This window comes from Pteropus medius, unplaced genomic scaffold, assembly GCF_902729225.1.
Source record: "Pteropus medius unplaced genomic scaffold, Ma_sr-lr_union100, whole genome shotgun sequence".
Classification (NCBI taxonomy): domain Eukaryota; kingdom Metazoa; phylum Chordata; class Mammalia; order Chiroptera; family Pteropodidae; genus Pteropus; species Pteropus medius.
This window is the reverse complement of record NW_024344378.1, coordinates 35,434,211-35,461,854: the sequence shown is the minus strand read 5'-3', so window position 1 is coordinate 35,461,854 and position 27,644 is coordinate 35,434,211. Positions and strand designations below refer to the sequence as shown.

Genomic DNA, 27,644 nt, shown 5'->3' with positions numbered 1-27,644 from the left:
TAGTAGAAAAAGCATTTTATTTATATGGAAAAAGCTACATTAAGATCTGTAAAAGGTGTCATTATAATATTGCCTATACAGAAAAAAATTCAAATGTGAATAGCAACAAATAAAAGTTATACGTCTCCTACTTAGCAGTGCAATTAATTCACATTGCAATAAAGTTAAGTCAAGTATAACAAAATCAAAACAAGTGTTTCTCCATAATCAGTATACTGAGAATTACAGTGTAAAGATCATTTAGGTTTAAGAAATCTGCAATCGATCTACAGAATACCCTAAGGGAGACAGACAGTTAATTCATTTAATTATCAGCTGTCGGGGTTTTCAATACTGTTCACAGGAAAAAGGTAATGACTTGACATACATGTAAATAGAATATATTTAGTCTATACAGTAAAAAAATACAAATTATAAAGTGAGCTAACAAAGAATGAAATCTGAATACAGATTTATAAAACTGACAACACAGACAACACATACAGTATTTCTCATGTAAAAACATCTAGTTTCAGCAAAAAATAATTTGGTTGCTTTTCAGATGCATTGTAGATCTTGTAGCTGAAGATGCAGATGTCCAAGGATCTTAAAAACCATAATAAATGTCTTTCTCAATGCATACAAAATGATTAATGCTCTCATCACAGTCTTAAGGGTATTTTTGGAGTTTGTTTTGTCTTGCTTCAGAAATACATTTAAAATGGGTAAAATCAAAGGATTTCATGGTACAATGAAACAGTAAACAGTGCTCAATTTACTGCTAATATTGAAAAAACCTAGATTTTACAGTACTCTGGTATATATGAAACTTTTTTAGATTTTACATTGCATATTTCTGAGTCCATTCTCTTGCGTGTCTGTTGTATCTGTAGGCATACAAAAGGGATACAGTAAAAACATACAAATTGAATCTTTTAGAAGATCTATCTGTATAAAACTGTATACTCTACCTTCTTAAACTTCATTGCAATAATCATACATATACCATTTATTGGGTCAATGTGACTTAGGCTTATGCATTAATAAAACAGAACACATAAGTGATTTTTTTTTAACTGATGGATTTCTCTACAATCTACATGAAAACACATCTAAATTATAAACAATAAAATGAAAAAAGCAATTTCTAACAAAAATCTGTAAAAGACAATGGGCATTATTTGTAAATTGCAAATGAACTGCTGGTACCAGAAAGATGAAGTAGCCTGAAAACTAGGTCAGTTTGGGGGATTTAGGGATAACTTCTTTTCCTGGGAGAAGATAAGGTATATAATATTCAATACTTTCCAATTATCAAATTCTTTCATTTTAAATTTACTACCTAGGCTCATACATAGTTATTTCCTACCAAAAACATGATATACTATGCAAATGCAGAACATATACTGTTAAATCATAAAAGATTAAACAGTATGTGGGAAAAAACAAGATTTTTTTGTAAAAAGATTAATAGAGTTTATAAAGAAGGTTTACTCTACTGGAAAGATAAACTTAATATAAGTATAATAAGCATAACTAAATATACTTAAATATATTGATAATATTTATATTTTGGCAGAATACACAGAAATGTACCCAAACAGAAACTAATATAAGTTAATACTTACTTTTCTTTGTCTGATTTATAAATTTGTGCAATATCTGGTACTAAGGGGTCATCTGGATTAGGATCACAAAGTAGAGAACATATGGACAATAAAACTAGATTTAAAAGAGAACATCATATTAATGATCTTTCTATACATTATACAATTACATATGTGAAAATAATTTCACTGAATATAGACAATGAACTTATAAAGAAAACAAAATAAACACATTAAATTACATTTTAGACTAACTAAAGCTTGTAGCAAGGACTTTTAATTCTTAGAGTTATAAAATTACTATATAATGTATATAATAAAAAATTATTATAACTTTTAAAGTTTTAAATTCTATTTGAATTTCTATTTAAAAAATGTGAACCTCCAAAGTAGCTAACCTTTAAACTCAAGAGTTCAAAATGAAAATATGTTTACATAACACACACAATAACCCAAATGGTACAAAATCAAAAAATTTTTAGAATGGCATCCTAACTTCAGATATTTCTTAGAGAAACTTTTGTATTTGAATAAGAAAACTGTTCACTTTTTTTATTCCATTTTAATGTAGAAAATCTGTGTTGTAATCAATTCAAGGTAAAGCAATCAAATTATAGTCAACAGTCCAAATGATTTGGACATTGTGCTCATGTGCTTTTTACTGTGGCTTAGTGCTATAGACCATCTACAAAAAAGATTTGTAAGATTTTTTTTCAATGAATCTTTTAGTCCATATATGTTATTTATATTGCATGCATTTAAAAACAAGGTGAATAATAATTACATAACTTGTATATTTTAAAATATAGATGAAAATTGAAAAAGCTGTTTCTTGCCACGTTATATCACAATACTAATGCAAATAGCTACATATACATACACACACACATATAAATATCTGATAAAGGAGGGAACAAGGACTCTGGTTCCTCATTTGTCTGCTTCTATTGCATGCCACCATTTCTGAGGGGGTTCGTGGAATCGTTGGAACAACTTTCCATCTTTGGTCTCCTCTACTATGTTCTTTTATCTTTTCCTACTCTTAAAAATCCACAGGTGAATTTATAAAGCAGAGCTGATTATTAAATAACACAGAAAAGGGCACTAAGGGTTAATGAAAAAACTAATATTTTAATTCATCTTCCTTACTGTCTATCTGTCCAATAAAATTTCAAGCATTATATATTAAAAATCACAATTATCTGGACTCACGTCTCCAGAAAGTTTTTATACTAAACATGATAAAAAGCAAAATTAGACATTTAAAATACAGAAAAGTAGAAACTGTACAAACAAATGAGCAGGTATAAGCTACCTTATAAAATAAGCAAAAGGGAAGTTCCTCATGTCTCCACTCTTGCTGCCAAGAGCCATGAGCCCTGATTTCACTATTAGGCACAGAAATCAAATGTTTTAAGATAAGGAAAAAGGAATAGTTAACAATCATTTGAGTGCTTACCATGTGCCAGGTGCATAGTGACCCTATATGTAATACCATTATAATTCCCATTTTACATATGAGGAAATTGAGGCTATTTGAAACTGTTCTTAAAGGACATTTAACAGAAGACAACAATACTAATTATTCTTTATAAAAAGCTATCAACATTAGATACTCAACATCTGGCAGTCTGCCATTTCTTTTATATGTGTGAGTACTTAACCATTTATGCCAAATGAATTACATTTAGTGATACCATTCTAGGAAAAAATATATTAATTTGAATAACCCTTTGACACAGATTCTTTCCTACATGTAGTACATAACAGTTACACTATGTAAGTTTTTTTAAAAGACACCAGAATCTACATAAACATTTTATACAAATATTTTAGGTCAGAAAAACTACCATTCATAAATAACTGACCTGAAGGGCTATTACTTTTCTAATACTTGAAATAATTATGGCTGTGGACCCTGCATCCTATAAATCTCATCACTGTTAAAAACAAATTATATATTTAGGTAGCTTTTTTTTTTTTTTAATTTTAATGACCCTTGATTCCACACTGGGATCCTTTAAGAGAAACAATTTTCTTAAATTTTATAAAAAGGAAAACTACCAAGTTACTTCAGGGACAGATGCTGAAAACAGTGCGTGCGTGCGTGCGTGCGTGTGTGTGTGTGAAGTCAAAACTAAAGGGTAAAGTGTCAAGAGGCTTATCCCCAAATTTCTAGCTCTAACATTTTAAATTTCTTTTATTTCAACGTTTAGCCCTCAAGTTAATTCCTAAAAGCAAGAGAGTAATATAAGAGCTATGAAAGCAAAGCAAAATCAAAACAGGAGGAAAAACAGTAGATTGGTTTTTTAAACTTTGGTCCTTAGATACTTATGCTGTATTTTTTCTGTCTCAAGGTTATCAATCATTATAAATCTGATAAATGAAATTACCTTTTGATACAGTCAGAGCTGGTGACCATTGTGACCTCAGGATATCAAGACAAATACTTCCATTACTGTTTATGTTTGGATGATAAATTTTTGTTGTAAAAGCAATCTAAACATAAAACAAAACAAAAAATGTGACAATCCACGAATCATGAACAAAACAGAACCAATTTGCTCTAAGATAAAATGTGACCCTAGTAGAGAAATGTACTCGACACAAATTGAATGAGCATCTACTTTGTGCACACGTAGTTTTAGCTACTGAGAATGTGAAAGCAAATAAAGTCAGTTTCCTGCTCCCCGCTACAAGAAATTGAGAAGTATTTCGGAGAGTGCAATAAATAAGTCTGTAATAGCTGGTATGACTGGTTGAGTGGCACCTGAAGTAATCCTTTTTTTTGATTATCAGTGATATGCAGAAGTGATACTAGGATCTAAAAATAGGGTGCTGACCCTGTTCTAAGGGAAAGTTGAGAGGCCTCAGGTGGTTACCTGTCCTAGGAAATCCACCAAGAATCCTAATCTTCCACAAGAGTTGCTGTTATATCATTTTATATATGTGTTAATCAGGTGTTTTTAAAATCTAAAATAATTATTTCCTGAGTGACAGGACTGGTTAACGACTTTCTCTCTCCTTGACATCTCCATCATTTGTTTGTTTCCTCTTTAGATCTAATCTAAATTTAATAAGAACATGTTTCTCTCTCCTACCACTCTAAATAAAGGGACTGTGTCATATTTACTTTTGCATGCTACATGGTAGGTGTTCAATAAATGTTTTTAAACTGAGCAAAAAAAAAAAAAAAAAATAACTTTGAATCTCTTGAATGGAAAAGTCTGATTCTTGACCATAAAAAACTTCCCAAACTACATATATCTAATTAAAGAGAAAAAGAAAGGAATTTATTTTATGGCATAACAAACACTGCCTTTTGTTTTATAGATATAATACAATATTTGAGTAAGAAAGCAGATTTTAGGTTCGGTGATTTTACAGAACAGTTGGAACATGCTAACCGGTCTTGGACATCATAAAAATATCTTTGCATATATTTCTGACATAAAAGTCACATCAATCATAAAAATAAAATACCTTTGGTGGTTTAAAAGGATAGTCTGTCGGAAAATGTACAGTGAGAAAGAAGACTCCGCCTTGATATGCGCTATCAGGCTGAAATTACAAAATATCTGCATCAGTGTTTGATTAATACATTTATTTGGTAACCTAAAATGATCCCCCCTCCAAAAAAAAAAGAAAGAAAGAAAATGTCTGTTTGAAAAACATGCCATCATTTCATAAGTTCAAATCATTTACCTTGAAAACAGGTTTTTCCTTTGTAGGTATGAAGAAGGGTTTTCCAACAATCATGACATCATAGAGTTTAAAACAAATAGAAAATAGGACACATGCAGTGGTGTGACTTGCCCAAACAAATATGTTTACAAGCACAGATTTTTTAAACATCAATATACACACAAGACTGCTGTGAGAAAAGAATAATTTTCTGCAGCAGTAATCAGTATTTTCAATAGGACTGGGGCTAGTGTTTACCTTCTTAGTTATAAAACTCAAGTTCTAATGGTCTATTTGGGGCAAGTATGGAGATGAACTAAACACGTTATGAAAAGGACCTCAAATCTTCACTTAGTAGCAGTTTATAAAATAATGTGGGAAATGCGAAAAAAGCCACAAACTAATAAATTCAATATTCATGGAATTATCAAATCAGGAATCAACTTAACAAGAAGAATTTAAATTTGGCCATGTGTCTTTATGGCAATTAGAAAATATAATGTTGCAAGCAAAGGGAAAAAAGTTAAAAATTTTAAAAAGATAACAAAAAGACCTAAAATTTTACTTTAATTTCTTTGTATTTAATTAAATTTATCATGTTATATTAACATCTTGGTAGTAATAGAAAGATTATCATTACTTTCTTCTTAAGTTTCTGCATACATATTAGAGGCGGCACTGTATAATTATTCTTATTATATATAGTTTAACTCTAGTTCACCGAAAATTATAAGTAATGTAGAAAATATAAGTAAATTACAATTGACAGATATGGTCTGCGTAGATATTCAAATGATACTAAGGAGTGGCATGTTGACATTACTAAAATAAAAGGGGTATGAGTAACATAATTGTAACCATTTACTACATGTAATTCACATAAGAAATATTTTTGAAGAGCTATAATTCAAATGGTACAGATGGGCCTATAAATGATAGTATTTTGATTCTTAGTAAGCAACAAAAACAAACAGAAATAACTAGATTCTTATTGAAAGTTGTTGTTTAAATAAATATGTTGCCTTTTTACTCTTTAAAAAGCTAACAAAATTTAGTAGTATGAGACACTAGCCCAGGACTCCCTCTCTGAAAATTAAATAATTGCTTTGTTTTCTAAGTTAAACACAAGGCAATATGATTAGAAACTCTATGGCTTATTAGATGAAGCTCTTTTGAGGATGGGAGGAGAGAATGATGTTCACAGCAACACGTTACCAATGTGCTCTCATCCAGAAAGCAGATTTGAGCTGTCAGTGACCATTCTTATACAATCAGATTTTTGCGCATAGAAAGAAAAGAAAGCTTGTTTCAAGTCATAACTGCCTTTCAGGTGTAGAAAGAAATAATCTTAACAAATATAGCAAATGATAAGAGAAGTCATAAAATAGTAGGTAATTTTGACTAGGATAATGCAACAAAAGTAAAACCAGCCAACTCATCAGATGGCAAAAAATAGACCCGTTGCAATATTTTATCAGTTCTCTCAAGAACAGGAACAGTAATGAAACTTGTTGCAAACTAGTACTTGTTACTTGTAGGAATTCCATCATTGGGTTAATGAGACTTATTTCTGACCTACAAAAACTATTGATGTGAGAATAATTATGCTTAGAGTTCTGGACCACTGGCTTTTTGTGCTTAAAAATAAAGATAAAGGAAACACACAGCCTGGTTGCAAACTGTGGGTAACCCATTACCATGTAATAATCAAAGATTTGACAAAAGAAAACACATCACAGTAAACCTAGCAAGTATTTGCTATCAGTGCTCTAAAAATTATCATGAACCCTTTAATCACATTTTGTTTCCTGAGTGATTCAAATACAAGAAAATTCAACCTTAGCCACAAACATCTGATCAAAGGCAAAATGGCAAGAATGAATTATGGCTGTGGAGATTAATTTCATATATATGAATCATACTTACGGGCCCCATAATAGTTGCTTGCCAGTGGAACACTGAAACAAACAAAGGAGTTTTGGAGTCATTAACAAATGTTCAAACCTATATTATTAATGGTAGCAAAAGGCTAGCAATAAAGCAAAACTTACAGTCATCTCCCACAGGTCCAGCTGAACAGTGAGCAGGTGGGTCACGTTGTAGATCGCTTAATTCCTGAGGCAAAGAGAAAATGCTTAAGGTTAATTCATTTTCCAGTGAAATAAGCATAATAGTCCATAAAGACACAAACTACCAACTTCACTTTAAAACCATTTTAGGAAGTTCTATTCAAAATATGAAAACATAAAATACACTGTTAGCGACTGGTAAAAGAGGAGGGAATAAGGTATTAAATTCCTTCATAAGATATCTCCAAACCTTGAAAATATTAAATGGATTAAATATTGTTTATATTTATTTAAATATTATTTATATTTAATGAGTATCTACTGTAGGCAAGGTAATTTATATAAGTACTGGTATATGAGAAACAGGTCTTCTTCAACAGGTTTACAATCTAATTTGGCAGAGTGAAGACTCACAGGGCTATGGATATTTAAGGAACAACCTGAAGCTTAAATGAAAAGAAAGGAGAGCAGTCAGGCCATATTTTGATGCACACTGATTCATACGCTCTTGCCTGCTCTCAAGAAAACAAAGATTAGTGGCTGCTAACATTTACTCGATGTTTTGTCATCCTCACAATCCTCAGAGATAAGTGTTATTATGCTCCGCATGTTACAGATGAAGAGCAAAGGTGACACACTTCACTGTGTGCTCACGTAACTAGCATGTATGGGGTGGAGCTGGGATTCAAACCCTCAGTCGAACCTCTGGCTTTTTAGCTTCACAAATGTACAAATGTAGCTGACATTTACCGAGATAGGGGAACGCTAGAAGACAAGTTGATTTGGAAAGTAGACATTTAGAATCTGTGACCCCTGTGATAGCAAGGGAAAATTTAGTTCAACATACAGGGCTGAAGCTTAAAAAAGGACTAGACTAGAAATCGGAAAATCACCATTTATACCAGGTTTTAAAATCGTGAGAACGATGTAAACATTTTCATGGAACACATGTAAACAAATAATGCATTTCATCAAATCTAAGATGCCATCGATTGTAAATTACATCCTTATTTTATATACCAATAATTAAGGAGGAATACTGCAATTACTTTTAAGATATCATCAATTATAACATGCATCCAGATTTTAGAAATGTTAAAATGAAAAAGATGTACACATTAGAATCATTGTAATATGGTTATTACAGCAATGAGTTCAGTATTCTAAGAGGCACATAAGAAAACATGGTACGGAAAGGCTTTCATAAGAAAGTGATATATGAGCTAAGGAACTAAGCCAAGTGCACAATCTAATCTTCTTCTAAATCTTCCAATCTTTTCCAATATACCTTGGTACTTTCATTTTTGGTTTGTTTTTGTGTTTTTTTTCACAGTTAGTACTGTGCTTCTCTTCCTGAAAAGAATTAACTGAGTTAGCAGCTCCTTTGGTCCAGGAATAATTAATAAATGATAAAAAGAAAGATTTCAGTCTTCGACTTAGCAATAGCGGTTAAAAAGCAAGGCTTTGAAATTCAAGTACAGGTGCTATCACTCATTTGCCACATGACCTTGAGCAAAACTTTTTTTTTCTCCTAATCTTAGTTTTCTTTAATGTAAAGTGGCATTACTACTTTCATCTATAGTTTCTGTAACAAACAAGTGAAATGATGCATGTGAGGTGTACAGCAGTCTCTGGCACATAGCAAGCATCCAAATAAATGTAAAGATAATATGAAATTGATAGTCATCCAAATCTCTAGTAGAATTATTTAACTAGTTTAAATGATTGGGGGAGGAGCAGCTAGTTAAGTCACAGCTCCATTTTAGAATGACTGCTTTATTTAAGTTTTATAATGTGGACTTACAGGAGACTGCTTCTGAAGGTATTCAATGTGGAATTTTTTACATTAGTATAAATGGGTAAATGGAACTTCTTTGTCCTTATTTTAACTAGAAAACTAAAAATGAGCCTCTGATTGTAGTTTAAAAAAAATGATTTGCATGTATATATTTTATATAGATAATGTATGTGACTAAATCATACACACACACACAAATTTATTTTGTTTACTATCAGAAAAACCTGAAACCATATTTCATTTAGAATAGCCTTGAATCATGTTCAAATTTCGAATGTCAGCCTGTTCTTCAAATCCCTTTAAAACATCACAAAAAATTAAAGGTATCTTGTTCTTACATTTTTGTGCCCTGATTCTACCTTCTCTGTAAGAAGTTAGAACCAAGGAAGAGAAAGAGAAAATCTAACAACAGAACTGCTGCAGAGGCCAGTTTCTTAAGTTGTTTACTGAAAGCTCACTTATTATAGTAAGGAGGCAAATGACAATATATCAAACATCAAACATTCTTAATAATCACATTGACCATTGTTATAAATAATGGCATTAATGCTTTGGTGAGGAGCCTTACATATCCTTACATATTTTAGGAGGGTCTAAATTTCTAATGTTCTATCCCTTATCAAACCACGTGTCTAGAAATATGCTCTGTTATATTGTTTGGAAATATGCAACTAAAACAATGGTGCATTTGTACAGAATGACCAAAAGAAAAAAGGTACACTATATACTTACCCTCACCCACAAAAAGACAGATCTTAAATTTGAAAAAAGAAAAATGAAGAATTCTGAGATGTGCTAAAGTGAAAATATAAAACAAACAAAACCTAACAACCAAAAAAACAAAATGCCACCTTTTTTTGCTCTTAGTCTACTCTGTAGCCAGTGTACTTTTAGATGAGACACTAGTCTACTCTCTCTGTAAGAATTAACACTGAATTATACAAATTGCTCAAGTCCACAGGATCCTCATAGAGGCCAAGGCTCAACTCCACCATTTCTCATTGCTAATGGAAGCCTCTTAAATTATAGCTTATGATACTGATACTTCTTGAACACCTCTTCCTATTCTACCCCTACCCTGAAATACAAGATGCACCCTATAGGTAGCCTCCCAATAATTGTTTCACTAGCCTCTTAGGCCTCTCACCTAGGCCTTCGTGGTCATGATGATGAAAAGTAAAAGGTTTCACAGACAAAACATTTAAAATCATTCATTTTTAATTAAGTGTTGCACTGGGGTGTGTGTGTATGTTTGTATGTTATAAAAGCATAGCAAAGCAAAACAGTGATCTGTAGGGAAAAAATAAAGAGCAATGTACAGTCAAACACTCACAAGACCATTACCCAAACCAAGTAATTGTCAACCTATCAGGATACTTCCATCCACAGCTTCAGTGAGAAAAAGAATGCCAGTTGCTGATAGAGGGAGTGTAAGTTGAGATACCATCTTTTGGAGGGCTGGTAATAACTGTGAAAGTGGAAAACGCATACAGTCTCTGACCCAGTAATTTAACCGCATAGTAATAACTGTCCAAATAGCCAACGATACATACACATATAACGATGTTCAGTGAGGCATTTTTTATAACTGTGAAAAACAGAATAACCTAACGGCCCATCGATAAGAGAATGGTTATCATGGGATACGGGATATGGCTACATCATAAGGGATATGGCTATTCATGAAACACTGTGCAGCCATTAAAAGAATGAGACAGATCTCTGTATGTTGACAATAAAGAATGTCATGTGAATATAATGTAGTTTTTGATTGAAAAATACAAGTTGCAGAAGAATATGTCCATTAGATCCCATAATATATACACATATTATACATGCATGGAAAATAAAAGAATACACACCAAACTATTAACAGTAGTTATCTCTAAGAGTGAGTTGTCACTTTTTATTTATGTCTTCCACAGTTTCAATTTTTTTACAGTACTTCTATAACTTTTTAAAGAAAAAAATAATGACTTTATTCAGGTTCTTATGTGTATTTTAAAAGACATGAAATGATATTGCTTTTTTTCACCACATATACTATAAGGATCTTCTCCTTTCATTAAATTTTTTTTTTTATAAGGAAAGACTCAGGAACTGTCACATATTAGAGGGTACATATAGTAAAAAGACAACAGCTAAACCCAATATGTGATCCTGGACTGGATTTTCAAACAGGAAGAGGACAGTGAAAAAACTGGTGAAATCTGAATTAGGTCTGTAACTTACAGTATTATACTAATGTTACTTTCCTTATTTTGATAACTGTACTATGGTTATGTAAGTTGTAAATATCAGGGAAATCAGGTGAAAGGGAATATGTGAACTTTGTATGTTATTTTTGCAACTTTTCTGTAAAAACGAAATTCTTTTGAAGTAAAAAATAACGTAAAAAGTTTTATGTATATTCCAAAACTTAATTTACTATTTTCTTTACCAAGCTTGCTTCTTTTCTTATATTCCCTATATCTACTAATGGACTATTAGTCTCCTAGTCACCAGGCTCAAAATATCAGCATTGTTTTGACTCTCTCATCCTTCAAATAGCGTCAGATAGAGTACTATAATATAATCTACCTCAATACCCATTACATTGTTTACCATGGTTACCTAAAATTACAGTTCAACTGTAATTGCTTTCCAATACTCTATGTATTACCTGCGTAACAATCTTTTAAAAGCACAACTCTGTTTAATTCTTCCACTTGGAAAATTTCAGTGGCTCCCTATTTGCTTACTAAAGACCAAAGTCAAACAGCAAAGGTCTTTTCATTACGTAGTTCCAACCCTACACTTTCAATTGGGTTTCCCTTCACAAACGTGACCAGTAAATCTCCAAAGAACTCTCTTGGGTTTTCTAAAACACTTTCAGGTCTATAAGGTCAAAATTAATTTCATAATAAAACTAAGATGTTATTTGCCTGTTTCACTCTCAATATCTCATGAGTATACAGTGGCACTTTCCAGTTTAATGATGTGTAATATAACAGAATGAATGTATTAGCAGATGTGAGAACTCAACTGTCATCTAAAAGCCTGACTATAATGAGATCTGAACATGTATAAAACAATGTCACTCTACTTTTTTTGTTTTGAAAAATAGTTATTTTTAATAAGTGATTTATGTTACTATGTAATGAGTTTATTATTTTTAAATTACTAAATATGTTAAAATTTGTTTTAATTTTTCGCATGGTAAATATTAATAGGTACGACCCATACAAACAAAAGCTCTTTGGGGCCCTCAATACTTTTAATGTAAGGATGTCCACAGGCCAAAATGTTTGACAATCATCTAGTGAAGTCTAGCCTACTTGGACATTCCTGTACATGTCTAAATTTTCTGGCCTTCATAATTTTCTTTCTCCTAAAATAACCTCCCTTCTATTTCCCTATGCCCAAATTTCACCCAACTTCCTTAATGGTGGCTGCCTTCTTAACAGCCAGTTGGAAAACATGAGTTTTGGACTTAGACCTGGACCAAGTCTGGCCTTGGTACTGACCCTTACTAGTTGTATGACCTTAAGCAACTTAACCTCTCTGAGTCTCGAGTGCCTCATTTGGGAATATTATTGGTAACCTTGAAGAACTATATTGAGAATTAAATAAAAACACGTAAGTAAAGTACCTTGCTTAATACTGGGCATGTGCAATAGATGCTTAATAAATACTAATTTTCTACATCTGTTCCACTAGAATGTTTCTTTGAAAAATGGGACTTTTATGCATTTTATTCATGGGTTCTTCTACAATAATTAGCACAATGTCTTTCTTATAAGTAGTTGAGTTAAGCAATAAAATTTAAGGAATAATGTGAACTGCAGAGCATAGATATCTCAAATTTCTATCTTTTAGAAATAAAAATGATTAGATCTGGCAATAAAATGAGAATCAATTACTTCCTATGTAGACACGCAGCTTGCATAAAATAAAATGAATATCATAATAGGTGTTAAGAAAATAGTGCAGGTCATGTAAAAACACTGGGGTGGCCTTTTAAATAAAATGACATGTAAAAATTAATCTCAAAAGAATATTAATTATTAAGGCATTAAAAACACATGCCACTGCCCAACTATTTTCAATTTGTGAAAGGTATAATATTCCAGCAAAGTGTCCAAAGCCACACAACATTCCTGTTAGAAATTTTTGTTCAGGTTTTTCTGGTTTAGAAGACCCCAAAACTCTAAATATTCCATCCTTATTGTTTATTTAGGATTTTTGCTTACCTACTTTCAGGACACAGCTTTGGGTTGCTTTTCCTAGAGAAGTTAGGAGTTTGTGCTGAGCTGACCCAGTCTCAAAGTAAGTCATCTTCCAACCACCAGCAATCCTTGGTGACTGCCCATAGACAGAGCTGCAGTTTGTGGGACAGAGTTTTTGTTGTTGTTCTACGCTTAATTTAACCAGGTGGACTAATTATAGCAGAAGTTTATTAAGCACTCCCACATCCTTTCTAACAGGGATCATGATTCTGATTTAACACTCTCATCTCAACTCTATACACTCCCAATGTTTTAAAGGTTCAATTTAATCCTATCAGATTATGATGCTAATAAAAATCCTCACCAGTCACTGGTCATGCATATTTGTTGATGATTAAACTGGAATATGAAATTTAAGGAGAATTGATTTGTGAGGGAAAAATAATAAGATTTAGTTTAAAAAGTATAGGAGAGAAGTCCTCTAGATTCCTAATTTAAAAGTAGATGTATCTCCAAAAAAATACATGTAAAAGTAGCTATAGGCCTCAAAGGTCATCTCTTCAATGTGTTCATTAAAGTTTAGAACATTCTAGGGAATCCAGGAAAGAAAGTTTCTCCTAGGATAGAAACATGATGTAGTAAGAAACTGGCATAAAACATCTTCACTGACACAAACTACCTTCTAAATCAAAAATAAACACGAACGTGAAATATTAAAAGGTAAAGTTATAAGATCAAGTAAATTCTGAAAAGCCACATGGGTTGCCTCAGAATTTATTTCCTGCTCTACCCCATTAAACTTGTGGCACGTTACAAGACTATACTTAAATAAAAACCTTTATTTGTTAAAAGGCAGATTGCGGGAACACAGAAAAAGTTAATGACTTTTTTTTTTTTGTATTTGCCAATTATTACCAACAGCATTCAGGGTTGCTGCATTTTGCCACACAGACTGTGTGCGTCAACTCCAATGCATGCCATTCACACAAATTTCAATGCGAGTGGGGTCCCTTGGGGCTCTACAAAGCTTCACTACAGAAAGTTGCACATAAAAGAAATGGACAACATATCCTTTAAACCCAACTTAGGATATTATCATTATTTTGGATAAACAAATAGCACTTCTGATGTAAAAGCACAAGTGATAGTGTTTGACACCTGAATGGGACCATAAGCACTTATTTTAACTTTATTCTATCAATGTTTTGAGAATAAAAAGAAAACAATGACAAACTTGGAATTCAAAAATTAAAGTGAAGACAGCAACATTCTGGGGGAGAAAACGAAAAATTTTTCAGTACATGGTGCTAGATCAACTGGGTATCCATATGGAAAAATAAATGAACTGACCTTCCCCACCTCAAACCATACACAAAAATCAATTGTAAGTAGACCGTAGGTTTCAATATAAAAGATAAAACAATAACACTTTCAAAAGAAAACATGTCTTTATGATCTTGGGGAAGGCAGAGATTTCTTAAACAGGGCATAAAGAGCACTAACCATGAGAGAATGGAAAATGTGGACTTGATTAAAATCCAGAATATCTGTCCATCAAAAGATACATTAGAAGTGTGAAAAGGCAAGCCACTAAGTAAGATACATCTGACAAAAGACTCACATCCAGAATGTGTAAAAATATTCCTACAGATCAATTTTTAAAAGGCAGACTTGAATAGACATTTTACAAAAGAGGCTATTCAAATGGCCAATACACATACTGGAAGGGGCTCAGTTTCATTAATCATCAAGAAAACGCAAATTAAAACAAAAATGCTATGCCACCACGAATCCAACAGAATTGTTAAAATCAAAAAGATAGAAGTACAAATGTTGGCAGAAATGTGAAGCAACTGGAACTCTCACGTGCTGCTAGTGGAAGAGGAAAAGTTTGATAATAAACACTAAAAGTGTACATAGAAATACTCAATGACCTAGCCAGCAATGCTACTGCCAGGTATACACCTAAAAGAAATATATAAAATCACGTACGGTAAAAGGTGACAACTATCAAATAATGACACATTATAAATCCATATATGAAAAGAACTCATTATACACACTCTGTGTATACATATATTTCGTGTGTATGTTTCATTTCCAGTGACTTTTTAAATCTAAAACTAAAATACATAGTTCGATCCAATTTCCTTCTTCTCCTTTGAGACAAAGTAAGCTTAAAACAAACCAACCTTACACCTAAACTTAGATCAAACAATAATCATCAGTGGTGAAAGTGCACCCCAGACAAAAGTAGTCTGTGTCAATGAATCAATTTTCTTTGTGAGTCATAAAATTCCAATGTGATTAATACTCAAATAAAAAAAAACTAATTAGGGTATCCAAATTTCAAAATAAAAATGTAAGATACAGTAATGAAAGGTACATTACAAGATATTGTCTCTATATTAGGTCTGAAACTATTAAAGCACTGTGTCCACAAAAATGTGTGCTTAATGGATTTATATGGCTTTACATGGCGAAGCGCCTCTATTCTAGTTCAGATTTCTATAACCAACTAAACACAAAGAAAAGTACTGAGAGGTCTGAAACTGAATTTTAAATGGGCACAGATGGCATGTTTATAACACCCCCACAATATGCTGAGTGTTCTCCATAAAACCAACCTAGACACAGTCCCTGCCTCTAGGGGACTTAAAATCTAAAAGTAGATGAGGCAGTCTAATTCAAAGAAAGTAAACAAATAAAAGGAAACAAAGAAGGGAATGTAAAAGAAGAGAGGCCTGGATTAACCTCGGCTCCCAAAAGGGTAACAGTCCAATCTGAACAGTGGAGAGTGAAAGCTAACAAGTCAGAGCTGCCTCAATTACCATCAGACTTAGTAGGACACTACCCAGTAAATATTCTCTAAAAAATTATGCTGACCAGAGTGAGAATGCTTTGTTTTCTAGCTTCAACATTCAGAAGACCTAAATCTCTGTAACAGAATATATACCTCATTGTGCAAAGGACATTATACAGCATATGCGCAGGGACTGATTTACAGTCCAAAAATCTAAATTACTGAATCCAAAGCACATGAAAGCATTACTCCAAAAATTCTGGCTCAATAGGCAATTATTAATGTAACACAACTATCTTTATCTCAAAACTCCTAAAACAAAACAGTAGTTCTTAATGGATTGCATTTTTGATGTTGTCTCTAAAGGGATATACGAGCTATATTTGGTTTGTCTGTAAATAAACATTTCATAGGCTTACAGTTCAGACTCTGATCTCCTCATCCAGTTGACTAGAGCTATTTCAATAGAGAGATGTCAAACAACTGTCTGAAATGTTTCCAAATACAGACACTCTTTAAGCCTTTGAATTAAAGAACATCTTTATTTTAAACCATGTAGATTTTCCTAGAAGACTTCAAAATGCTGATGGCATCCAATTAATTAAGTTATAGGAACCAAACTCACTTCAACAGACTTGTCCTGGCTGCTTCGCTGTCTCTTTGGATCAGGTGTCTCTGCAAAGGCTGTTTATTTAAAATGATGATGATGATGACGATGATGATGATGATGATGATGATAATGATGATGATGACGACGACGATGATGATACAGCCAAATTCCACACAAATGGAAGAAGATGAAGAAAGGAATGACGCTATTGACTTTGCCACATGAAGTTAATACTTTTTAAATCTGAACTATAAAGATCACAACTTAGAATAAATATGTGCAGTCAGCATTAGGGACATTATCTTCCCAATGCCTCAGATTTGCAAACACTTTGCCCCAGTGCTCTCTACAGCAGCCATAATGACATTCAACTTCCCAAAAAGCCATCTTGCCTATAGTTTAAAACATAGATTCCTTTTAAAGAGAAGACTCTCACCTCCCTTTATACATGATATTTCCGTCACAGGAATTCCATGAATAAAAATATACTCTAGATAAATTCAGGATATTTCAATAAAAACTGTACTTGAGTCTACTTTATTATTATAGTAAAAATGCACGAATTCCAGAGACCCAAAATCTAAAACTTAGAATCACCATCTGATTCCTTCCTCCCTTCAGGTCCCACCCACCCTTCTGGCTCCTCACATTAATCAGTATCAAGCTGTTCCGATTCTCCTTTAGTCCTGATCCCTCCTACTGAAAGGGTCCCAGGAATAAGCCCATCACATAGAAAAACTGAGGTCCAAAGGGCAGAAAAATCTGAGAAAAGCCAGAGGAGACACACTGTAGAGTAGACAAAGGTTCAAACCAGGGAGAGAGACACTATTAAAGTGTTTGGAACAGACTGAGTAGTAGGAGCAGCAGTCTGAAGAGACTGCCTAAACCACTGAGCCTTAGAGACCGGACCTGAAGTCAAGGTTGGGTGGGTCAGGCCAACTCAAAAACACTAAGTGGCACAAACACCCTACAATTTTTCTCACACACCCCTCTTTCAAATGTCCTAGTTCATAGTTCACATCCTCCTTAAATCTCACTTTAACAAGTACGATGACGTCTTCACTGACCTGTTGTCCTTCTATTTCTTTATCAACACACTGCAGTCAAAATCATCTTCTTAAAGTACCATGTCAAATTCTTTCAATGTTTTTCATTAGCTTTAATATAAGATTTAGAAATCCTTAAAATGGCTTACCAGACCTTCCACCATCTGACTTCTTCTCTCTAGCCTGTCTATACCACTTTTCCCCAATGTTCTCTGTACTGGCCATAATGACTTTCAATTCCCCCAAATGCTATCTTGCCTGTAGTTTCAAACATCATTTCCTTTTAGATAGAAGACTCCAAATCACTCCTCCCTCTCTCTCTCCCTCTCTCCCACCCCTCTCTCTCGTGTGCGCTCTCTCTCTCTATATATATATATTTCACTCTTTCATTTAATCATTTTACTTATTTTACTTTTACCTTCAGGTCTCATCTTAAACATCATTTTCTCAAGGAGGCTTTCCCTGACTCTTTCAAAGGGTCCCTGCTATATTCCCGTACTATATTCTGTACGTCCTTTTACATGACATCTATCAAATTTATAATTACAAATGAAAAACAATTTCGTATTCTATGAGGGCAAGAATGCACACTTACACCATGATTAAGAATGTTACTGCCTTATTCAAAACCTTCAATGGCTTCCCAAAACTTCTGCGTTAAGTGCACATTTCTCAGCATGGGTCTTCAAGGTCCTCCACAGTATGAACTCTTATGATCTACTATTCCTTGAATGCTTCCCAAAAGTCGGATTAATTGTTTCTTCTCATAAAGGCATAGACTTTCTAGTGCCTTCATTTCTGTAGCTTTCTCATGAATCTGGCTTCTGTCTTTAAAAATGCTACCCTTTCTTCCAAACTTATATCCAATTCCATCTTCCCCATATAATTTTTTCTTATTTTCCCCAAATAAATTAAGCCTCTCCCACCTTTGACTTCCTTCCTGCTAAACATGTTGTATTTTTTTTTTTAGGGTACTCTCCTATATCTACACAGTTGTTATGGTAACTTTCTTACTCTTATTGGTTTTAAATTTCTTAGGTAATGCTGGTTATACCTTACTTTTCTATATATATCCTTATTCATTTTGTATATGCCTCATATGCAGAAGGTGCTCCATAAATGCATTAACTTGTATTTGTGTAATCCAGCTGTGTAAGGCAGTTGTCAAAATATATGGATAAAACATTCTTTAAAGTATAAAAGACATCTATGAAACAGATGGAAGCTAACTGAAATTAGAAAAGCATATTATGTTACCAGTACAAAAACAGAAATATACCTTATTTACATTATATATAATCGCTCTTTAATTAGAGTAATACATCCTTAGAAATTCATTAATCTTATACATTATGATGCCAACATTTAATTCAATTCTGACATATGAAAGCAAATAGAATTTTAACTCAAGTTTCATATAGCAGCAGAGGACAAGTGCCACTGCTCAATATTTATTTTTGTGTCCATTTTTGCTATTGGCTGAACAAAAACAAACAGCAAATAACATTATTTAGGTGTACCTAAAATTATAAATCAGATAAGATCATACAAATTATCTAGTTCAACTCATCAAATTTCTAGATAAAGAAAATAAAGGCGATGAGTTTCCTGGACAAGGTCACAGTGCTAGAGCTAGGACAAAGGCTCAGGACCATCTGATTTCCATTCCAGCACTCTTCCCACCCCAAAACAATACTCACCTCAAGGCTGTAATAACTAGAGCACATTACTCTCAATCAACATTGGCACCAACAATGCTCAAGTACTGAATTGAGGCCATTTGCACATTTTCAGCCTTGCTCAAGAGAAACAAAAGTGTGAAGAGTGAAGGAATGAGAAGAAATTCTTTTTCTCTTTTCCTAGGAGCCTAACATCTCATAAAAGGTTAGAAACAAAGACTACTTCATAAGGTTTGGAGGAGAGTGTTTGAGTCCAAAGATGTCTGCGAAGCCAGAAATACATGATAGAAAATTACATATAACTTTTCAAAATATGTAACAGAATTTTTATACAATGGAATACTCAACATAAAGCATTTTGAATGCTACGTTATCAAAAGTTACTATTCATAGTAACCAAGAAAAATGATACTTCAGGGAAAAAGGAAAAAAAACGAAAGAAAAAAAGCTAGCAGGCTATCTCTTAAAATCTACTTAGAACACAAACATACCTACCAATATTTATCAAATGTTTGTTATTAAGTATCATTTCTTACAGCTCCATCCCTAATAACTGGCATATATAGTCACTTAATAAGTATATGCATAATAATTTCTCTTAATATCACCCAGTACTATTCTTGTGGTTGTATATCAGTAACTAGAAATGCTGCTACTTGTAGTAGAAAACAATCAACATTGACAGTTCGTGTCAAATAAAAATGTTTCCAAGGTTAGAACATTTTACATTATGTATATGTGTATTTATATAACTGCATGTGTTTGCATGTATATATATGTTCATTTGCTCTCTCAATATGCGTGTACATACACATATGTAAATTTATAACATATGGGATGTATTTTTGACAATGTTAATTTTGTCTAAGGATCTTATGCTATGAAACAGTGATTTTTAAACATTTTTATAGTAATTCATGACTGAAAAAAGACATCACACCCTACTATACATACCACATACACAGAGACAAACATACATAACTAAAACAAGTTTCATAAAACAAAACCACCCTTACTGTACCCAAAGCTCAATATTTTCTATTCCATTTTTTAAAATGTTGGTTGTGATCCACTATACTGATTTTGTTACCCTGTTCTGGAAGCTCGTAAAAGTGCAAGAAGACACTGGGAAGGTGTAAACTTTAGTTTGGCATTCATTCCTTAGGAATAAACTAGACTCTACGGACACCACTCAGAAAATGGCAAAATGAAGCCTAGAAATTATTAAACATGGTTCATTCAAAAGCTATGTTGAACACCTGAAGTGCATTATTATGGAGTAATAAAGTAAACAATACAGACCATATTCTGGACCATAAAACAAGTCTCAAAAAGTTGAAAGGAGTCAAATGATAATATATCTTCTCTGATCACAGTGGAATTAAATTATAAATCAGTAACAGAAAACAATCTATAAAATCCCATATATTTGGAAAATAAATAATATAATTCTAAATAACTCAAGAACCGAAGAAGAAATCAAAAGGGAAATAGAAAGTATTTTTAACTAAATAAAAATGAAAACACAATATATCAAAATTTGGAGGAAGCAAAACACAGGCCAGAAGTTTTTACTAGTTTAGAAAAGAAGAATGAGCTCAGGTCATGAGGTCTGCTTGGCTCCCTCTAAAGCAAATCAAACCTAAAGTGGGTGGCCACTTGGAGTGAGAACCATCAGATTATCTTTACTACTACAGAAGTTTAAGGTGAAAGAACCACCTCACTCCTATTGGAAAGGCTTTCCTAAATCTGAAAGACTAGGAATCTAATAAACAACGTGGTGTCACTAAAGGAGAAGAGCCACACAAACAAGATAGTACAAACAGAGAGCAGTGGGGTAAACATCGGGAAAGAGGCAAGACAGGAAGCTACAGAGCATGGTGTTGATCTGATAGGCAGCACTGACCTGTAGGATTCAGTCAGGATGGTAGCCTCCTCCCCATACTAAGGACAACTCCTGGGACATAGGAGCCTCTTAGTACTGCCTAATGTGTATAACTGAAACCTTCATAGATTCATTCCAGAACCAAATTAAATGCAGAAAAACCGCAGCTTCTCAGAGGCCATCTAAACCAATATAAGGCAGAAATAGAACCTGTTTTGCCTTCAGACAGATGTTCTGAGGTGGCCTGAGGACTGCCCCCACCCCAATCCCCAAACCCTGCAAATCTAGGTTATATTATATATCCTAGTACCTTTTATTCCAGCATCACAGAATTGAGAGGACAGTATCTCAATACAATTTAATGTAATATCAGTTCATCTACTGTTTAAAAAAAGGTGGGGTAAGAGGAGCTAATACATTGTAGGTAACAATTAACTCAGTTTGATGGAAAGTATTAGGCTTATAATTTTGATTAGTGGCATTCATTAAACACATGTTTTCTGTGTATTTCAGGGAACTAGAGTGAATAAGAATGCTACTTTGCTTTACTGGAGGCAATCCCACATTCTGCAAGGTTTGGTTTTTATAATATGTGCCTGGCTTCCTAAAATAGGCATAAACAGCCTTATTTAGATCTATGCTATTTATTTCTACAGAGAAAGAACCGCAGAACTTTTTAACTATTAATAGGTTATCTTGTCTTTTTATATCTTTGTTGTGATGGAGAAAAAAAATGGATGGTACTGGGGGCAAAAGGAAGACTGAGTTTAAATAGGAAGATTTAAAAGTAGAAAAATTCACACGGTAGTTTTTTTTTTTAAGTCATTTTCTTCCTTTCATCTCAAGGCAAACCATTTACCTACCAAGAAGCATAAATACTGTGTTACTCCTTCTTAGATTTTTATTAAAAGTTATATCCTTCTTTATTTTAAGAACCTGGAATATTAGATCTACACTTGTAATGTGCAAGTCCTCCTAACATAAACATGCAATATGAACAGCTGATTCAAAGCCACCATAAGAACTAAATGGCTGTATCAATTCATAAAGTTTTCTCAAACGAAAACTCCAGTGAAATGATACTTTGGACAGAACGTTCATGAAGTACAACCAATTTTTCTAAATCCTTTTGGAGAAAAATTTAAGTGATGGAACAAAGTAAACAAAGTTATATTATTTCTTTTATTCACCATGTTAAAAGGTCTAGTGTATACTACCGCAGACAGAGATTTACAATGCATAATCAATGACAGAGTGATGTATCAGTGAAAATGATTAAATATGCCAAGGACTTAATAATAATACCACTTTACATTTTTACAGAACTTTCCAGTTTACAAAGCACTTACATCATAAACTCATTTGGCTCTATATGACCTTCAACTTAAGTACAATAGATATAAGATACGAGTCCCTCTTGGATAAGAGAAGCTTTGCAGTGAAATGGTTAACAGCATGTAATCTAGAGTCAATGAGAGCTTGGAATCCTAGCCTTGCCACTTAGTAGATATGTGACTCTGAGAACATTACTCAACATCTCTGTGCCTCAGTTTCATTATCTGTAAAATGGGAATAATAATCATTTCTACCTCTGGGGCCCACTAAGGATTAAATCAATTAATATATGTCAAGTACTTAAAATAGTGTCAGGCACAGAGTAATCATTATATACTATCGCACTGGTTGTACTTATCAGAAACATCATTGTATGAACAGAGAAACAAGCTAGTAAGTCAGAGCCAGGAAGAGAAACTAGATCATCTTCTCCCATTTGATACTCCATCTACAAAGGGCTGGGTGGTGGTTTTTAAGTATTCTAAGGTTTTCCAGACTTACAAACAGTTTAATGTGGAATTACGCAAATCAAAAAATTCAGCAGCTTAAAGCATTTAAAAAGTTGTATTGTTATCTACGTTAATAAATATCTTAATTATTAAAAAAAAACAACAACAAATATTCCATTTCGGGGACAGAACTATACAGTAAGGAACAGTTATCTGTGCTGCTATATTTGTGACTCTTTTGTTTTACTTTTCAAAAGACAGACTGCAAAGGCAACAAGCCTATCATATGACACTGTATTAGTATGATGATCATTAATTACTTCAATGTATCAAGTAAAAAATAACCTAGAAGGAAATACAGTTAACCCTTGAACAACTCAGGATTAGGGGCGCCAAGAACTGCACAGTAAAAAATCAAAACTGTGTATAACTTTTCACTTGTCCAAAACTTAAGTTGTCCCTCAGTATCCACAAGGAATTAGTTCCAGGAGCCCTCCCCACCGCCCACCTGCAGATACCAAAATCCATGGATGCTCAGGTTCCCTATATAAAATAGGGTAGATCAATGCATACAGTGGCCCTTTCCATACACAGACTCCCAACTGTGGACTGAAAACAGGACAGGTATTTATTGGGAAAAAAATCCACATATAAGTGGACCCACACAGTTCAAACCCAGGTAGCTCAAGGGTCAACAAATACTAAGATGATCATAATGTCTGTATTATGCTTTCTTTTTTCTTCTGGTTTTCAAAACATTCAGTATGTGATATAACATTCATAATTTAATAAATGAGTTCCAAAAAGTTTATCAAAGATTGAAAATAGTATTGATAGAACACTTAGAAATTAACTCCAGAAAATAAAAGATGCCCAGCTGAAAATTGCCCTCTTTTTTACAGACATGTTTTAGGTATCTTTCCTCAGACTTTGTTTAAACTTTTTCCCTTTAGTGACTTAGGTGACTGTGATAACATCTTCCACTGTATCTAAAAATAGGGCATGGGTGTGTAAATTTATGAGCTGACATGCAAAATTGGCACTGGAAGACTAAATTAGAGTATTAAATCATTCAGTATACTCAAGTATAAAAATATATTTTAAGTGCTGATACTTGAATGCTTTGTATATACTGTATATACAATTTTAATTTGACTATATTTGATATTTTTATATGAAGTGAAGAAATATGAAGTCATGAACTTTATAACATTCTCAAAATGGCAAATCACTTAAGAGATTAAACTGGACAAGCACTCCTCCACTTCAGGCCTCAGGTTCCTTCTTTGAATAATGTAGGTAAACTACAACATCACTGGTTCTCGACCTTTCCACTCCAGCCCATCTAAGGGATTCAACATCTCTCCTCCATTAACAGCAGTGGGGACAGGCTGAAAGTGTCCCACAGGTGATTCTGATACATGACCTTAGAAGCTATGCCCTTGACCCTACTCTCCACTCCACCTGACCACTGCAGTTCTCTGAGGTCCTGCACAACTCTAAAGTCTATCAACTTGGGTACAGGAAAATCACAACCCTATGACCTGGAAGGTATCTGACAATGTTACTTTAATATGCTTAAAAAGAAGTGTCCACAGTTAATAGGCATCTTCTTTTGTTAGAACATGCAAAATTCAAATAAGAATCTGTATACTGATATCAAGAGGGCTTCCTAACTGTTCATATACCAAACAGCAAACCTTATCTGGAATTGGCTTCTAATCAAGCAGGTGGGTAAAGGAGGAGGAAAAGTGGGGAGTCAAACAAAATAATACTCCCTAAAGTTTGACGGAATGGTTTAAACATGTGACTAATGGAAAGGCAATTTGTGCAAGTCAGCTTTTCTGATAACAGAAAAGGAAAGCCAAAGATTGACAGGTAGAGATGCGACGTTATGTGATCTCCAATTCAATTCTCTATAAATGATTTTTTTTACCAGACAACTCTATTATATATAATAACTAATAACTACTAAAAATATGGTTTGGGATATTTTATAAATGTAAGCAAAATAAATTGGCTCAGCATAGTGATCAACAATTGACCAGTACGGTATTTACAATGTCCATTTTCTTTAAATGTCTATTTACTGTAGACGAATCTTACACTATTTAAAAGCTACTGTATGTGCAGTCTCTGAAAAATTCTCACGACTAGGAAAGAAAGAAATGGAATTTTACAGCTTTCTTGGAAAATGTGTGCTGTTTAAGTGTCAGGTAATATTACGCCATCATTAATAAGTATACAAGGCATGGCAAAGATTCTGACTGGGGCTTCAAAATTAGGATTATCTATATGAAAAAAAAAATGGGTAAGTGCATTATCTCCAAACCAGAAAACATATTAATAAATGCTGATTATTAGCTATATGCTTTAAAGCAAGAGGACCCTTAAATGGCACAAAAAATGCCAGTGATCCAAAAAAAGAAATAGGCTAGGTCTGAAAATCACTGTCTTCTGCACCAGAAGATGCCACCAGTGGGGACTAAGAATATAATGCATACATCTCTATCACTACTCTATTGATTCACTCCTGAAAAAGTTGATAAAAATTTTCAGTAGGCATCGATTTCTTCTGAAACCACTTACAAAACATGCTGTCCATTGTTGGTTCAACTTGCTGAAAGCACTCTCAATTTAAAAAACAAATTCTCAATGTTCTCCACATGAACTATACCTGTAAAACCTAAAACTTCTGTTAGTGAACAGACCAATAAATAACCCAACAAGAAATAAAAGTGAACAGAAAGAAAATGTCCCAACCCCAATTTTCTAAGATACTCACATTTGAAATGGTAGTAATAAAATTATGCAAGAGAAGGCAATCCCTTACACAGATTAGGAATAGATAAATATTTGTTGAATGAATATATACATTTCTTTTTTATTCTATATCCATGTGTCAAAGCATCAAACAATTTAATTTGTGGCAGTTTCTATTGCGTCTCTAACTTTATACATAAGTTTATCATGAGGGGGAAAAAAAAACCTGTTTGGCTTGACTCACTATGAATCACAGCCAGGAGGTCATCTTGTTGTGTATCAGCAACTATGTTTTCACTACAGCTATGTGACCTGAAGTGGCAGCAGGAGAGGCACCAAAATAGAAGAGGCAAAAGGCTTCTCCTGGCTTCTCGGCCCCAGATGGGCTTTTCCAGCCCATTCGGGCATCTGAGCAAGAGCCAACCGCAGAGGAGAGAAAGAACAAACCCAACAGCTCCGAGGAGAAAAGCTGCAGGCCCACCACACCTTCGTTGCCCTCCCCGGGAGCCGGGGGAAAGCAAGAACATAAAAGAGAACAGGCGTAAGAAACAGTGTGGAGAAAACAGCATGACAGGGGCCAAAACTAGCCCGATGTAGGGCAAAAATCCAGCGGTGACCGTGAAGCACGGATTTCAGGAAGGTTTGGAGACCGAGGAAGATCCATCTCCCCACGGCGCTCCGGGCGCAGGTCCGGCGCGAGCGCGCATCGGGCCCCCTGCCTCCGAGCACCTCTAGCTACCTGGGACCTGCCCCGGCTCCTTCCTCACCTGCCCAGTGCCCGCTGGCCCGGCTGGCGTCTCCGGCTGCGGGTACCCGCCGGGACCCACCTTCCCATCCTGTGCCCTCCCGGTGCGTCTCTCGGGACCACCGCCCGGGTCAGTGCGGGCAGGAGCCGAAGCCCGCCGCGCCGCCCCAGGCCTGTCCCCACCACTCACTTTCTGAATCCGCTTCAGCGCCATGGGTCAGGGAGGACGCGGGGACACCGGCCGGCGGGGGGCGGCTGCGGGGCTGGGGGGCGTGGGGTGGTCGCGGGCTCGGCTCGCCGGCTGCTTGGCTGGCTCAGCGCGGTGGGTCCCGGCTCGCCGCTCGCTAGCTCGCTCCCGGCGCCGGTGCCTGTTCCGTGTGCGCCCGAGCGCGAGTGTGCGCGAGTGTGCGGGCGGGGACGCCGGCGAGACTCTTTTGTTTCCGCTTTTGCTTCTGGGAAGGAGCCTGCGCCCTCCCGGTCCGCGCCCCACCCCGCCTGGCACACTGGGAAGTGTAGTTTCAGCCCCGTTCCACGACCGCCTGCCCCGGGAGGGGTCCGGGGGACTCGCTGCTGACCTCAACCCCACGGCCTGGGCTTGCAATGGCCAGGTCCTGAAGCTGGTCTCTGCAGTTTGATTTTGATCAGGTTACTGAACCTGGAGTTCCTAATCTGTAAAATGGGGATAACGAATAACTCGTAAAGAGCTTACAGGAATATCTAATATGTGCTATAACGGATCTTGTTATTTTTACCTTTACAGATGCCGCTCGCTCTTCTCAAATTTATGAATGCCTTGCCCTCCACACATGCACAGACTCCTACCTACTATGACTCCTTACTAACTTCCTTAGTTACTATTTCAAAAGGCACCTCCTCTATCCAATGTAAATCCCTTATGTCTGCTTCTGCTCCTCCTTGGAACTCTGAATTCTGAGTTTCGACCCTCACCTTCCCTTCCGTCGACAATACCTGCTGTATATAGTC

At 34.7% G+C, this 27,644-nt stretch overlaps 1 protein-coding gene across 6 annotated transcripts; it reads right to left on the bottom strand.

The window, feature by feature from the left end:
* UBE2D1 (ubiquitin conjugating enzyme E2 D1) lies at positions 1-27,099 on the bottom strand. 6 transcript variants are annotated; one of them, XM_039871838.1, is made up of 7 exons: positions 26,851-27,099; positions 16,774-16,832; positions 7,322-7,385; positions 5,070-5,147; positions 3,980-4,085; positions 1,608-1,701; positions 1-888 (listed from the first exon to the last, which is right to left on the bottom strand). In XM_039871838.1, exons 3-7 carry the CDS (start codon positions 7,325-7,327, stop codon positions 777-779), a joined length of 396 nt encoding a protein of 131 aa, XP_039727772.1. In that variant the 5' UTR covers positions 7,328-7,385; positions 16,774-16,832; positions 26,851-27,099; the 3' UTR covers positions 1-776. The 6 variants fall into 6 exon arrangements, with proteins under 6 accessions (XP_039727772.1, XP_039727769.1, XP_039727770.1 ...); XM_039871835.1 differs by lacking the exon at positions 16,774-16,832 and adding an exon at positions 7,197-7,228; XM_039871836.1 differs by lacking the exon at positions 16,774-16,832 and adding an exon at positions 7,197-7,228 and having other exon boundaries at positions 1-877; positions 26,851-27,098.
* Positions 27,100-27,644: the final 545 nt, after the last annotated feature.